Below are 16085 nucleotides of genomic sequence, written 5' to 3'. Positions count from 1 at the left end.
TGGTCTGAACCCAAGCAGTGCACTTTAGATGGTAGTTAAAAATGTTACTTTTCCAATGGACTTTTCAGCAATTGGACTGCACTGTTTCCAGTCCTAAGCAAAACAAACGTAGGTACTTCCTATTAGCTGCTAACATCCAGCTAATATTTAGCAGCAGTGGAGCAAAATAGGAGTCGGAGGAGACAAAACAAAATGATAGTAATAACAAAAATGATACTAATAATAACTGTCGTTGTGATACTGTAGCTATAGAAAATTTGAAAATGAAATAAAATAGTAGTAATAACTGTACAGTGTTTTATAAATAATTACATTTAAAATAAAAATAAAAGAGAATCCTTAAATGTAACCTAAACTGTGCAAAATCATGTTTTATTTTTAATTAGCAGTGTTACCATCTATGTTTGTTATCTCATTAAATTAATTTTCCTGTTGAAATATTGTTGCGTATGGGGAGTTATGGGAAGAAGCCTGACCATGTTACAAATCAAGTGAGAATAACTGCCGACCGAGAAGGCGAATGGTGCTAATGTTACAATGCCACCTGTTGTCAGAGTTGACACTGAGGTTATTGTGGGGGTTGAATATTTTTCATGATGTTGCTGTAATGGTGGAGAAGCCAAATTGGTTACAGATGGTGTTACTGCTGCCTCGCTCACAAACACTGACATTCACTGCCAGATTATTTGGGCTTAGCTTATCATTTATTATTCCGAACTTGACCCTAGAGAGTGTAATGGCTGTTGTAAGTAAGCAGGCTGATTGGATGAATTCTGTCAGTAATCATAGTTCCTCATTGAGTAGCACCGAACTGTTCTTTGGATGAATAAACTGTAAACTGATTAAAATCTGTTCATTGTATAGATCATAACCAGTGAAAGCTAATTTTCAATTTCATTAAATAACACATTAAATTAAAAAAGAAATTGAAACACAAATTTACAAATCATATATCAGTTCATTACAGCACAGTACAAGTCTTATGCCACCTCTCATTTCACAGGTTTATTCTCTAAGGCCTCAGTCACAGGCCTAGAGACTGGGCCATGACTGTGGGCCTGTGTGGCTCGTGCCTGAACCACTTAACAATCAAGCATATAAAAGACAGACTGTATTTCTAGGGGAAAGCCAACGAAGCTTCATCAGAAAAGGTCAGAAATGAAAGAAATGAAGCCATTCTTAAGGAATGACTTCTTGACAGGGAAACTAAGACACGGAGAAGGCTGCGTCATGGCTTGGTGCCGTATTTCAGCGAGTGGTGTTGGAAATTTTGTCAAAAATGATGAGATTATGAATGCAGGAAAGTACTATCCACCATGGAAGTCGATTTACTAAGGAAAGAGTGATTGGCAGTGGCATGATAATGGCTCCAAACACACTGCCCGTGCAGAAAAATCATACCTGGATAGAAAAAGACACAGAGGAACAGAATCAGTCAAGGACTGGTCTCCTCAGAGCCGAGACCTCAATATTATTAAAGCAGTGTGGGATCGTGTTGACCGAAAACGGAGCAAACTCCAAAGAAGAGCTTTGAATGACCCTCAAGAAGTCTGAAGAACTATTCCTGAAGACTTTAAAGAAGATTTAAAGAAACAAAAAGAAAGCGAAGAGAGTCCAGGCTGTGATACAAAATTTGACAAGCTAAATGTGGTGCCGAATATTGACTTTCAAGCTTGTTAGAATTGTACAAATCTGTGGATTTGTGCATATTTCAATACATTTCTGCACCTGTTTCCCATTTTGCAAAATAGAAAAAAAAGAGGGACAGCCTAAGGTTTTTGCACAGTACACTCTAAGCCAGCAGTCCCCAACCTTTTTTGCGCCACGGACCGGTTTATGCCCAACAATATTTTCACGGACCGGCCTTTAAGGTGTCGCGGATAAATACAACAAAATAAAACTATTACCGGTACCGAAAAAATGAAGATTTATTCATAACACACGTGAAAAGACCCAGGAAAACCGAGTTAACGATAAAAACGATAACAAAATAACGCTGAAAACCGATAAAAACCCTGAAAACCATACATTTCACACCTGAGCCTCAACTCTCGCGGCCCGGTACCAAACGACTCACGGACCGGTACCGGTACGAGGCCCGGGGCTTGGAGACCGCTGCTCTAAGCTGTAGAAGGATGGACTTTACATGTTGTGCTTATGTGGTATAACAAGGCAAATAGCCATCAAATATAACAAGCTCTCTGACCTGATATATCCGTGTGCATGAAAATGAAAGATATTAATCAGTTCACTCATGGATTTATTTGGCTCTTTAGCTCTTTAATCTGTTTTTATCTCTTAAGAGATTCACGTTTGATTTGATATTTTAATATTTGAAGTGTGGCGAGAGTTATATTTCATGGAAAAGAGACTGTATCTTAAAGCAAAATGTTTGTCATCTGGTGAGTATGATGACAATTAGAGATTAGCAGGGCAGTCATGTAATCTTTAAACTGTCTTTATACTTTCAACTGGGAATGCAGTAAAACCCAAGCAGTCAGCAAAATTACAGATGCTGACTTGAATTGACTTGGATGTCTAAAATGCACGCTAAGAGTTTGCTTTGCCACCAGAAGTGAGGGCTTTATTAGAGGGTATAGAAATACAAAGTGTCTTTTAAATATTTGTTTTTGTCTTTGTTGTCAGCGTAACCCAAACAATATCAGTGCTGAGATGCATTTAAATATTAACATGAGTGATGAACACACACATGAGGAAACTGATTTACTTTCTGTCCAAATGACCTCATCCATCCATATTCATTTGTTGACTCCCCCGATCACACTGAAATCTAAAACAAGCTAGTAGTAAAACACTGGAGTAGAACACTGTAGATTTAGATGTAATCGATTACATTTTATTGAGCTATTTACAGCAAACAGTGAAGCAAAATGGAGGGACGGAGGGAGGGTAAAGGGTATTGTGTAAGGAAAAAGGGTTGGGGGGTAAAGGATCAAGGTGTGATGGGGATAAAATGGAGGAGATGTAGGATTCTGAATCTCCTGAATCCTTCACAGTTTTCTGGATGTGGTGGAGGAATGGGAGAGGGAGAGCTGGTGCTGGAGGATAGAGGCAGTTTCTGAGAGGGATGAGTTAGGGGAAAGATGGAGGAAGGTGGAGAGGGGAAACGGTAGGAATCAAAGTTGCTTTCTCCGCACTCCTGTGTGCCTCCTCCCTCTTTCATTGTCTTTCCTCTGCATTTTCCTCTTCCCTCCATCTCCCCCAAGTCTTTCTCTTCCTTCCTTTTCCTCCTCTCCTTCCTCCTCCTTTTTCTCCACCTTTTACACTTTCTGATTTTTGTGCCACGACCCCTAACCCTTTCTGTTCCTTTTCTAAAGTGCAAGCTGTTTGACAAAAAAAAAATCACTAAGGATTCTGCATTAAACTGTGAAACATTCTGAAATGCTTTTGGGATCCAACAGAACATTATCGTGAAATGTCTGTGAAGGTTCTCAGTCATCCAGGTCATCGTAGTCTAAGGAGCTTGGAAAGAAAAGCGTCTGGACTTCTTAAAGTTGCTTGAAGACGTTTCACCTCTCATCCGAGAAGCTTCTTCAGTTCTAAGGTCAAATGGCCGAGAGTCCCAGATTTAAACCCAGTGGGAGTTTCCCCCCAAAGAGGGACAAAGGACCCCCTGGTGATCCTCTAATCACATGAGCCAAGGTGTGAAAGCGGGTGTGGGACCTAATCAGCCAGGGTTTCGGGTGAGCTCATTATCGTGAAATCCAACGATCAGCTCAGGCTGCGTACCTGAAGCTGTTGGATCCTGCTGATGAAGAGTTTTGTGTCTTTTTCTGCCTCTCTTGCTTTACCATCCCACTGATTCCCTTCATCCAGAAATTCTCAGAGACAATGTTTCTCTCGTTCTCCTCCTTTTGGACTTTGGTTATGCAGGATTCCTCCTGTCGAGCAACGTTATCTTGAAGAGCAGCACAGGCGTCGTTCCATTCTACTTCTTTTCTCACGGTGGACGAGGTCAGGTACCTTTGTTTTATGCCCATCTTCTTGGATAGCGATCTTTTCTTTGGGAGAGCTGTGTTCCTCTTTTAGAGTTTTCATTTCTTTTATTGTTGAGGATCCTGTGTCTCTTAGCTCTTGCACGGTTGCTGATTGTAGCAGCTGGTTTGTGGGTTGCTGCTGACTGAGTGCAGTGTTGTCTCAGCTGATGCTCGCTGTAAACGGCAGCACAAATGTGAACTAGGCCTAAAGCCTGAAAGCATAAATGTAGCTATTGCAAAACTCCAGCCTCATTCTTATCATTAGATACACATAAAAACACAATGTGTCTACTTATGTATGCACCACATTCACTCCAGCACGCCACACTTGGCTATAGGACCTGCTGTTATCCAAGGACAGCAGTTGTTGCTGCCAAATGGGATTCTTAGGCTTCTTATTTCCACACTTACACGGGTATTTTTTTAAATTTGGATTTTTCCAAGTTTGATTTGAAACACAAAAACTCAAGAAATGATCCCAAGTGATTTCAAGTTCATGGCAGAGCGACAGGTGGCGCTATAACGCACACTGTGAAGAAATGTTAGCCAATCAAAAACCTGCAAACGATAACATGGCGTGTAATGACATCACAAAAGGAGCTAAAAGCACACACCTTTGTGTAATTAAGTAAGTTGTGTAATTAAATCTCAATTTTCCATATCCACATATAAATGCAAAAATGGAGTTTTGGAAAATCTTCACCCTGGTAGATTTTCATAAGCGATCCAAAATGGCGTTTATTTAGACTTTCCATGACACTTTTGCCACTGCAGTAGCAAAGCAGGATAAGATGCACATTGGCTGTTGCATTTGACAAGATCCTTAACCAAGATCAAGATTTGGCAAGAAAGCGATGACGCCAACCTGGTTATTTAGCCAGCTGAACCTTAGTGTCCAACAAATGCACATGATTAGTCTTGGTGCTTTATGGACTTCCTGCCTAAACATAGGAAATGTTAAGAATGCCGGTCTGGTATCATGGTGTGAGGACAACAACCTCAACACTGATAAAACAAAGGAGATGATTGTGGACATGAGGAAGAAGAAGAGGCCTCACCAGCTGCTGTTTATCCAGGAGTGTGAAGTGGAGAGGGTGAGCAGCTTTAGGTACCTGGGCGTCCACATCAGCGAGGACCTCACCTGGACACTGAACACCACACAGCTGCCCTCTCTGCAGAGCAGCTACCATCGCAGAGTCCAGAGGAGCGCCGCCTCCATCCTCAAAGACCCCACACACCCCCAACACAGACTGTTCACGCTTCTGCCCTCCAGACGAAGGTTTAGGAGTGTGAAACCCAGAACGTCCCGACTCAACAGCTCGTTCTTCCCCACTGCTGTCAGACTCCTGAACAGATGACCTACCTCAACTGCAATTTGCACGTCAGACACTTTGCACACTAAGTTCATTTTGCACATTAAGCTCCTTGTACATCCATCTACATCAACATTTGCATACCACACTCTTCTTCCTTTACTTATTTTTGTACTTATTTATTTATCTTCCATTATTTTTTATCCTCATTTCTCTTTATTTATCTTGTTCTTTTAACCCTTACCTAACTTGGCATTTGTGTATGGACAGCAAAGGAAAAACGTGCAACGTGGCACAAGCTGTACAGCCTACAGTAGAGCAGAGTGACACACCACAAGGTACAGTAGTTCTGGCATTTTATTCCCTGCTGCTCTGCTGTAGTCAGCCCTTTGGCTTCTCTGCTCTCTGCTGCCAAAACCTCCAGCCAGGCTGCTCGGCTCAAAGTGGGAACACTGGTCGCGGCAGCCAAAGTTTGATAAGCCACAGAGCAGTGTTCCTCTCCTCTGCCATCTTCACAGAGCTCTAACTGTGGTTAATAAAGGCAGATGATTCATTAATGGTGATTAATATTGGGCTATGGGGACGTTAACTGCTGGCGGTTGAGTATTTTATTGAGCTTGTTTTACTGTTGCACTCACTGGAAGTAGTTTGGGGCTGGAGCCAGATGCTTAAAATATAAATGTACAATTAGAGTGGACGTGGAGGATTGAGAAGCTTTGGCGTGTTCTCTGTAATGCAACACTGAACCGTCATCGTGGCGAGGATCACAGTTTTATAAAAAATCTTTTACTAGTCTTGGAGGATCTAATTAATACTTCTGCACACGTTATTATACCCTCGAGGACACTGATACTTACAGTAACACTAGATCTCACAAGTGAACCACTCCAAATGCCCTTATAAATAAAGTTCAGCAAATACATTTAGTAGATGATGAAATGGTGAGTATTATTAACCCACTTAGCTCCAGCCCAAAAGCAGCAGTTGTATGGACAGAATAGCAGCGACATTCAGTCCAACCAGAACCTTGTAGATTAGAAAGAGCAATTCAGAAGTTCCTCCATACTTAGTGATGTTAGCTGCAAAAAGACACAGGTACTCAGCAACCTCGCTTTAATGTAGCACTGTAACTGAGCTGTACTCGTGGGTGCAGATTGGCAACATGTTGCAACCAATCTGTCTGTGTTTATAAAGGAGTGGGTTAGGGCTGTTCGATATAACGACATATATATCGGATGATGATGTGAAAACATCTATTGTTTCATATTATACCCTTTCGTTTGTTTCGTGGTGTTGCAAAATAAACTGTTTACGGCAATATGTTTTCATGGTTTGATGGTCACTGTAGTAGCTAGATTAATTTCTTAAAGTTCCCTATTTCTCTTTTATGTATTTATTATTTATTACACTACAGATGGACAAGCGAATGTTTTTATGTGTTGTCGTTAGCAACAACAACGGTAAACCCAGCGTGTGGCTCCGCTGTCCGCTTGTTTATTTTCCACATAAACCTTTCACAATAAAGCTGAAGATCGTCTTGAGATTTTTCAAAATAAACTGAAATGATATACATTATTCTCAAACATCAAATTTCAGAAGATGCATCAAACAAATTACCTCAAATAAAAACATGAAGTAACTATAAATGTTATAGTAACCACATGGATGCAGGCACAGAGAATACCAGCATGGCCAGTGAAGATGACGCAGAGCCAGGTAGCTCCAAACAGAAGGACCAGTCAAAACAAACTGAGGACTTTATTCCTAAATGAGGTGCTACCTCTGTAGCGTGGAATTAGAATAGAATAGAATAGAATTCAACTTTATTGTCATTGCACATGTCACAAGTACAAGGCAACGAAATGCAGTTTGCATCCATCTAGAAGTGCTTTTTTAGCCATAATATAGATATATTACAAAATATATATTAGCAATAACATAGATATACAGATATATTACAGAAATCGGTCTGTTATAGGTATGAGGGTACAAAATATGGGTCTATTATGGGTATGTTACAATGTACACGGTATGAAGGTATGTTATGAATATGCTATAACTATAAGTATGTACAGGCTATGAACAGGATATAAATATTAAAACTATACAGAAATATTAACTATGCAAGTTATAAACAGTTGTAGAATTATAATTATCTTATTGTGTGATTGTCTATACAGCATTTACAGTAGTGCAATTAAGGTAAGTGAAATATGTGGGATAATTTCTACAGAGGTTATATGAAGTGCTAGTGGTTGTGAGTGGTGGTTCAGTCCATGTTATTATTGTGTGTATGAGGGTACAGTTGTCCATTTGTTTGTTTTTGTCCATTTTCCTCTAAGCTAATGTTGGGCTCAAGTGTCCTAAAAATCACACTTTCCCTCTGAGAAGTTTGATTACATGCTGACATTACATGAGAGTTCATTCACTAAGTGTCCCACTTAAAGAAAGTTTCACTAACGCTGGCGAACAGCAGCAAAAACAGCAGCGCTTACCAAAAGAAAGGTTCTGGATATTCTCAACAACTCACCTCAGCATCGCTGTCTTTGGTCAGAATTGCGCTTCATTGACTCACTGACTCACTGAAGTCTTACAGCGGTCTCCAGAGACATGGACACCTGACTCTAAGGTAAACGGACTATGTACTCGAATTGGGAGGGGTAAGAAAACTGAATTCAGCTGCCGGCTACCAACCTAAAAGTTCACGTTTCTATTAACCATTATTCTTACCCATAAGCATTGGGTTTTTTTCTCAGGGATATAGTCCTTTAAAACAGCGGTCCCCAACCTTTTTTGCACCACAGACTGGCCATTAAAGTGTCGCGGATAAATACAACAAAATAAACGACTCACGGACCGGTACCGGTCCATGGCCCGGGGGTTGGGGACCGCTGCTCTAAAATGTCTCAATGCATGCTCAATCATCCAGATAAGTAAATCCCGTCATCCAGACGTAGCATTTTCAGTGGGAGAAACGTTTCATCACTCATCCAAGTGACTCTTCAGAAAGTCGCTTCTGGTCACACCTCATTGCTGTGATTGGTCAAATTTTGCTCCCTTCAGCGGGCATTACACCAGACTTCAGGTGGTGATGCAGAGGTCTAGAAAACAGACTGACTTACGTTTTAATATTACTTAAAAATGTCCTGTGGAATCTTTTTGTAGATAAACACAAGTTCACACAAAAAAACCCGAACTGATCAATAACTCCACTATTTAAAATGAGCCTATTTAAAGGATGTAACATATGCTATTGTTATTCATCAATAAGAGCCGAGGTGAGGGCAGTCATGGGTAAATACACATACATACAAATTATCACGTACTCGTTTGGGCACATATTGCAGTTCTGTCATTTTCTGTCAATAAAAACCTAATTTTGGATGAACTGTCAGGGCTGGAGGTGATGCTCTGAATCGGTTTCAACATTAGATCCAGACTTCTCTTTAATTCTGCGCTTTTTTTCACTCTCTGTCTCAAATGGCTGAATTAGCTCGTCACATTCCTCGCCATTCTCAACCCCACAGATGGACAGAGGGAGGGAGGCCGCCAGATTACATTAGCAGATCCTTGTCCTGTTTCTTTCTTTTTTTTACCCCCTCTTTTCATTTAATTTTCTATGCTGAGAGCTACCCGCCAAAGAAGGCCACCCCCGCTTCCCTTTCCAAATCCCTTCTGCACATATAACAAGACTCTCTGCCTTTGGTTACCTCAGGTGACAATTTACAATTTAGACCACACAGAGGCTGTTCACACACGTACACACACACACACATTGGCTAGCAAAGAATCCTTAACATCCCGCCCCCCTTCTGCTGACCCCCTTAAAAACCCATTTTAATCAGGGAAGGAACTGTCTGCCCAGAGCAGCCTGAACACTTAATACCTCAAACAGGTTCATCTTGTTACCGAGCAAATAAATCCCGCTCACAGACACGCTGAGTTGAGACGTGGCTTTAGGAGGCCTGAGGGTGCTTTCTTTTGACTGCAGTGAAAGCATGCAGCGGCCGTGAGGCCCGATCCACCATCTCTGCTTTTGTAATATAGCCATGAATACAAATGGCCCCGCTAATTCACTCAAACTCCTAACAACGCTCATTTCCCCTCCTGCCAGAGGTCATTTGGCGCTGTGTTCCTCTCGCAGCTCCTTTTCCTCATTACATCTGCCTCCCGTGGGACTCTTTTTCCTAATCTTCAACAACTAAACATTCTCAAAATTGCGGCACGCTAAAGTTACTCCCACTCCCGTTTAGATTTAACACGTGTGAAGTTTTATTTTTTTGGTGCTGGGCCCCGTTTCTTTTTTTGGGTTGTTTTCTGTGTGACCTCAGTGCCGTGTCAAGATCAGCCTCGGATTGCGAGCTCAGCTGGAGACAATCCAGACCTCTGGCAGCCCTGACAGCAACTTCCCAGGATCTGAGATGCTGCCAGGTCACTCTGGTGCCACCAGGCCTGGAGCCACGGCCGCAACCACAAGGAGTCCTAGAGTCAGACTAGGGGACCACAACAAGATGCTCGGCTACAGGGAGAGACGGGACACAGAGAGAGAAATAAGAGTTGTTCAGAGCCTTTGGATATGGTAGCGTCATGTGTCCAGTCCTTAGTAAAAATCCAAAACAGCAAACTGAATGAATTGTTTTAACTTCATAAAAGTGGCTTTATTAATTATTTAATCTCATCAGTGTTCAGGTTCACATTTTTGCGTCTACTGTGTCAAACTGTTTTTAGTTGAACAGATTTTCTAAAACTCAGGAACCTTTTCTGTCTGTGCTGCACTCGAGTGCAGTGGGGCCTCTGAAATGTCCTGTAGCTACAGACGCTAACGAGCGCTGCGACATCGAACGGTAGAATTCTGCATAGAACATACATTTTATTATAAAATAATTTGTTTCATTGTATTGATCAATTATAGCTTGTTTAAATCATGCAATCTCTAACGTGTTAAGCTAACTGTGTTTTTCAGCTATGAGGTAAGCTAATTGGCTCGCAGAGCCATCTCTGTGCTGGTTGAGACTGTATATAAAAGATGAACAGCAGCTGTGATACCTCTTACGTGCTGCTGTTTTGAACCTTTAGATTAGCGTTTTGGCCATTATTTATTTATTTATTTATTTATTTTTATATAGTGACCAAATGCGACTATATTCTGATGAGGATGCAAACGTTGGGACCTCTGAGCTAATGCTGGCTAGTTTTGTTAGAAAAATGCGCCTGCAGTCCACTGATTAAATGTAACGTTGATTTTTAACTAGCGAAAAACAAAATGTACTCGCCAGGGAAACAGAAAAGCCAGCTCCAGTGGTTTCCAAAGTGTGGACCGGTGCCCCCTGATGGGACGCAAAACGTACTGCAGGTGGGCTGCAGTAATATAAAAACTGAAATTCAGTTTTAAATTACTCACAATTATTTACATTCACATATTTATATAAATGTAGTTATTTATGTAAAAAGCAAATTAAAACTGGTAATAGGAGGGGGTTAGTTTGTGATATCACTCATTACTCTGACCTAAATTTACTGCTCTTGGGGTTGGGTCACTCATTCGCCTTAACACCTAGAGTATGACTGGTAGCATTAGTGGTTTTTAGCCTGCACCCTGTGTTAGGTTCCCATTGACTTAAGGAAAAACTGCCTTAGTGTGTTCAGTCAATCCTGAAGAAGAAAAAGTGGCAGAGTGACTATACCTCATGAAAAATGTAAAAGTTGTAAAGAAAATCATCTGTCCTGTAGTTGTCTTGAAGTAGGAAATGTTCCCCATATATACACATAAAATGATTGTGGCCTGATTGAGAGTTTTTGCTCTGGAGTGCGTCCTCCTAACAGGAAAGCACAGACTTTTCTCTCTAAGGTGCATTTCCCTCTGATGACAGGGAGCCAGCGCGGCACAATGCACCATTGTGTACGAGCGCTGTGCTGATCCTCGGTATGTACTGTTTGACATTTGTGGCATTCCCGCCGAGTTCTACCCTGATTATGCTTATCAATGAGAGACAGACTGATGGTGGAAGATAAGGCCCTCACCAGCTTTTGAAACAGCCACAGGACCGTTTCGAGAACAAATGTTCCCCACAGTTCAGACATCCCTTTGGAGCCTATTAGAAGGTCAGAGATTCTGTATGATAAATGGATCTGGAGACCAAACGGCAGCATATTGTCCTGAGTTTTGAATACTTTCCTGCTCCAAGAATGCTGATGAAAACATCCTGTTGGCGCTGTTGTGCGGTATATTTTATGATGGGCTTACGTAACTGCCAGGCTCGCTGTGTATTCACAGCCACTATAAAGTGGAGTGTTTTAAACATGTTTATCTGTGCTTTGAGAATTACCTGCCTTGTGCTATGACTCTTTCTGTCCTATAGAATTTGCACCTTTTCTCACTGGAGCAGTGGAAACGCAAACACAGCGCAAGATCGTAGAGTTGGCGGTGTTTTGGGGGTTACTCATGAAACCGAAGCAGAGCAAATATTACTTTGGAGATGTTAGTATGTCTGTGTGACAAATTAGTAATCACCCTTCTTCTGGATCTATTTTCTGTCACCCGTTTCAAGGGGAAATATTTTACTGTTGGAGCAACCAAATGTTCCCCTGTGTTCCCCAGCTAGCTGTTGACCTGTGTTTAAAGGGTTGTATGATGGATCTTACTCAGATCAAAGCTGTAACAGTTTACCAAAATATTAAATTCAAAACCTGTAAAGCCAAAGCAACCAGACGTGAGATGCTGAAACTCACCCACAAAGCTGGGGGAAACTGCAGAGTCAGGCAGTTTTTCTCTGTGGGTTCGTCACTGGGAGCGGCTGCATTCACGAGCAAGGAGTCATGAGATGAAGATGTTGACTTAAAATAGTGTCAGTAGCAGCTCCCAAACATTTTCTATGACTTATAATCAGCACATACTTTAGCTCATATTTGCACACAGCTAGTGTCGTGCAGTGACACCTCCCTGTTTTGAGGGTTTTTGTGAAGTGACTGTAAGAGTGACGTGTTGATACGGGACAAGTCACCAGTCTATACCAGGCGAACACACAGAAAGTGAGAAGACCTCAAACTCTCACATCCACAGCTAGAGCCAGATGAGAGTCACCAGTTAACCCTATCATGCTGTGGGAGGAGCACCTGCACAGACAGGTAGAAATAACATGCACGCGCCACACAGAACCACCCACTCGGTCCCTGTCTGGCTTACTTTACAAATCCTGTCTTATCTGTGGAATTATGAATCCACACGGATCCTTTCTGTCCTCACCTCCTAATCTATATCTGTGCTCTTCCCCCATCTGAGCCTCTTATTAGCCTTTTATTGCACTGTAACCTATTCAAAGGCCACATTAGAATATCGCCTGTGAAGCGGTGAGTCTCGGGGGCCCGAGGTGTTAGCATCGTAAAACATAAACGTGCTGCTTCAGGGTTAATCCGTGGCTCGCGGGAAGCAGTGCTTTAACAGGATGAGCCCAGGTGAAGACACACAAAAGCAAAGTTAATGGGTGACAAACTTCAGTGATGCTCTGCTGCTCCAGGGCACTGCCTTCATTAACTCTAGCCCAGTGAAATCCCACTGTGCTGAACGACCGCTGCGTCTGCCCGTTCTGTTATAATCAAGTAGTGTAATCAAGTATGTTGTTTGAGGCTAATAAGGTGTACTTTGATTAAACTGCTCGTGCACAGTTGTAACCAGAATGGAGTTTGCTTGGAACAGCACGTCCCGTGTTTAGGAAGCAGTCGAGTCTGGTCGGGTTCTGGGCTTCAATAAACAGCTCCATCCAGTATAAATAGCAGAGCCTTTGGTCTGTTGCCACTGCGGCCGAGCGCAGCAGCAGCAGCAGGGAGGAACAGCTGTAGTCGCTCTGTCGCCGAGGACAGATCACTCCTCAGCCATCCTGCCAGTCTTCTCTGTGCAGTCTAACATGAGCAGCGCTTGAGGACCACAGAGTCTGCTGGAGGGCCTTGCTATAATTTCAGCCCTCTACCTACTGCACGCACCTGTGTCTGTAACTGCAGGTAATCCAGGGGCTTGCTGTGTACCTTTGTGTTCTGTTTTAATACGTTTAAGTATTCGTCACGAGGGGAATGTGTCAAAAGGCGTCTCCCTTAGCAACAAAGAATTTTCCCACTCTGTAGTTTCCATCAGCTTTATATTGCCTCAGTGTCTTTCATTGTTTTGGTTTTATATCCCACAACTTTGTTTGGGTTTAGTCTCACCGCTCTCATCAGCTTGGTTTCCACCTGCAGCGGGCTGATGCTTCCTTTAGAAAAATCATGTCGGAGCATGTCAGATTTGGTACTAACCACGGAAACATGAGTGCGAGGATTTTACCAGTCTCAGTCTGTTGAATCTTTGTTTCAAAGCCACTGGAATCTCACAAGTATATACAATGTGTCATTTTACATTAGTGTCATTATGCACCAAGTTGTGGAAATGGGTAGGTGAGTCTCTCATGACCAATTTATTAAATATGGACACTTTTGTGTGCAAGCCAGACGTCACTGTATGATTGAGATCAATTTTAGAGCCTGATCAAATTAATGGGCGGGGCTCATATATTGGCTGATTTTAGCTATTTGCCTGTATGTCTGTATCGGCTTTTATAACGGCTGATAAATTAATGAATATTGGAAAGTAAAGAACAGGCAGGAGAAACGCCCTTATGAATGTCGATGTTGCACAATTTGTCCACTAGAGGGCACCCTGCAACATCCCGTATGGTTAGAACACTAAAACCTGATGTTCTGAGCAGAGTGCGGCACAGCATAAACTATTAATCCGTAACTCGTTGTCATAATAAAACAAGATCTTTTTTTAAAACTTCATTGCCAAAGTAAGGACTCAGAAATTCACATAACAAATGTTTATTTCCCATGTCCCCAAAAAAATATCCCCTAACATGTCAGATTTTCAAATGAGCAAATATTGGTCTTATATTGGCCGGGCTCTAATAATTTTTACATCAATGTAACAATTGGCAGGAACATTTGTATAGAACTTTAAAGTTTCCAGGTAAATAAATAAATAAAAGTCAAACTGAATTCCCATTGTTACTATGAAATGTGGGCTAGTTTAAAAGAGGCTTTCAGGTGGGTGATGGGGCACTTGGCTCTGATCCCAGAACAGTGTGTAAAAAGGAAGGATTAGGCTGGGTTAATTGGATAGATGGTCCAAAAAGATTAGGTGCTGCAAGGAGCATTACTTTACCCCATCAGCTCGATGCACTGAACGACAGACTGTAAACACAGCGTCCAGATATAGTGTGTTAATAATGTGCCAACAGAGCTGTCAGCCTGCAAGGAGACACTGTGCTGGAGATGCTTGCCCTCAGTGCTGTTAGGTTAGGTGTTAAACAGGAAGTTGATTGTTACATGGAGGAGTGGGTGGATGGTTATGATCTGCCAAAAGAGTCACATTGTACTCCACCTGTTGGGTCCAGTTTACATGATCAATAAAAAACTTTTCTGGGACATCAGGCACCTTAAAACAGCTGTACTCATGAACCAGTGCTGTCAGAATATATATATATGTATGTATATATATATAATATATATTTCAAAGTGGTATAACACAACCACTTTGAAATGCAGTGGTTAGGAGTGGAAATGCAGGCTAGAAGGAGCCCGGGATTGAACCACCAACCTTGCTCTACTTCTACCTATTGAGTCAAAGCTGCCTGGAATTCTTCCCTACTCTAACCCTAAACAGCCTAACTGTATGCGTAACCTTGACAACAGGCCCAGTTTGATGGTTCCTTTTCCATATCCGTCCTGCTGCAGGTCCTTCAAGCCAGACTTTGTTCTGATTCGCCAGCACGCCTACAGCATGATTCCCGGTGAGGACTTCAGGAATCTTGTCATCGGCCTCCATTTTGGCGGCGTCCCGAGCGTCAACTCTGTCTTCTCCATATACAACTTCTGCAGCAAACCTTGGGTGGTAAGCGCTCCGTAACAGCTCTCTTTGCTCTACTTTAACCCACACAAAGGTGTCGCAAAGTCCCTCCCTCAGCAGCTGCGTCCGACTGATTTATTTGTGCTATTAAATGGAGCTGCAACACCTGTGATTTGAGCCAGCCAGCAGAGCGGGCGGCCTCGGCCACCACGTGTTTTTAGTCACAGTGCTGAGAAAAGCTACAAAACTGCAGTGAAAAGTATGTAGATGCTTGGCTTTGAAAGAGGTCATAAATTTAGGTTTAAAGCAGGAAATATGCAGCACAGTTTTGTTAAATGTGCCATTCTTCACTACATATTTACAGTTCTGTTACCCATTTTACAAAGCACAAGTTAAAAAAAAAATGAGGTGGTTGATCACCAGTAATGCACCTATCATGCTGTATATGTTAACCAACTGCTGAATGCAACATGTTTAAAACAATGAACCGAAGCAGGTCTGAAGACAAATCTATTGGAAAGGAAATTCCAGCACCTCGAGAATAAATAACTCCAAGAAAGAATTACCTCGGGGTGTAAGCAAATGGATTATTGATTTTAGAAGAACAGGTGTTCAAACCCTCACACTAACAGGTGGGTCTAACTGTACCAGGCCACATTTTATAAACAAAAAAAAAAAACAACAAAAAAAACCTGGAGTTTCAGACGATCCATATCCTCTGCTCCTAAAAGTCGTTAACACGCATGAATCTTATAGAAGTTTCTGTTTGTCGTCCTTCTTGAATAATGACGTCTTGTTTATTTCTGCTTGCAGTTTTCTCAGATGATTAAGCTGTACCGCTCCCTCGGCCCTGAGAAATTCCCCCTGAATGAACAAACTTTTTATCCCAACCACACACAGATG

General features: G+C 41.9%; 1 protein-coding gene across 1 annotated transcript in view; it reads left to right on the top strand.

Moving 5' to 3' along the window:
* LOC134646907 (synapsin-3-like) overlaps nucleotides 1-16085 on the top strand; it is a 133663-nt gene that overhangs the window by 47592 nt on the left and 69986 nt on the right. Inside the window, exons 5-6 of the mRNA XM_063500939.1 lie at nucleotides 15071-15227; nucleotides 15996-16085. Of these exons, the coding sequence (XP_063357009.1) occupies nucleotides 15071-15227; nucleotides 15996-16085 (247 nt within the window). The remainder of the gene's footprint in view (nucleotides 1-15070; nucleotides 15228-15995) is intronic.

This window comes from Pelmatolapia mariae, linkage group LG17, assembly GCF_036321145.2.
Source record: "Pelmatolapia mariae isolate MD_Pm_ZW linkage group LG17, Pm_UMD_F_2, whole genome shotgun sequence".
In the NCBI taxonomy this organism is placed as follows: Eukaryota; Metazoa; Chordata; class Actinopteri; order Cichliformes; family Cichlidae; genus Pelmatolapia; species Pelmatolapia mariae.
This window is presented reverse-complemented; position numbering and strand designations above follow the sequence as displayed.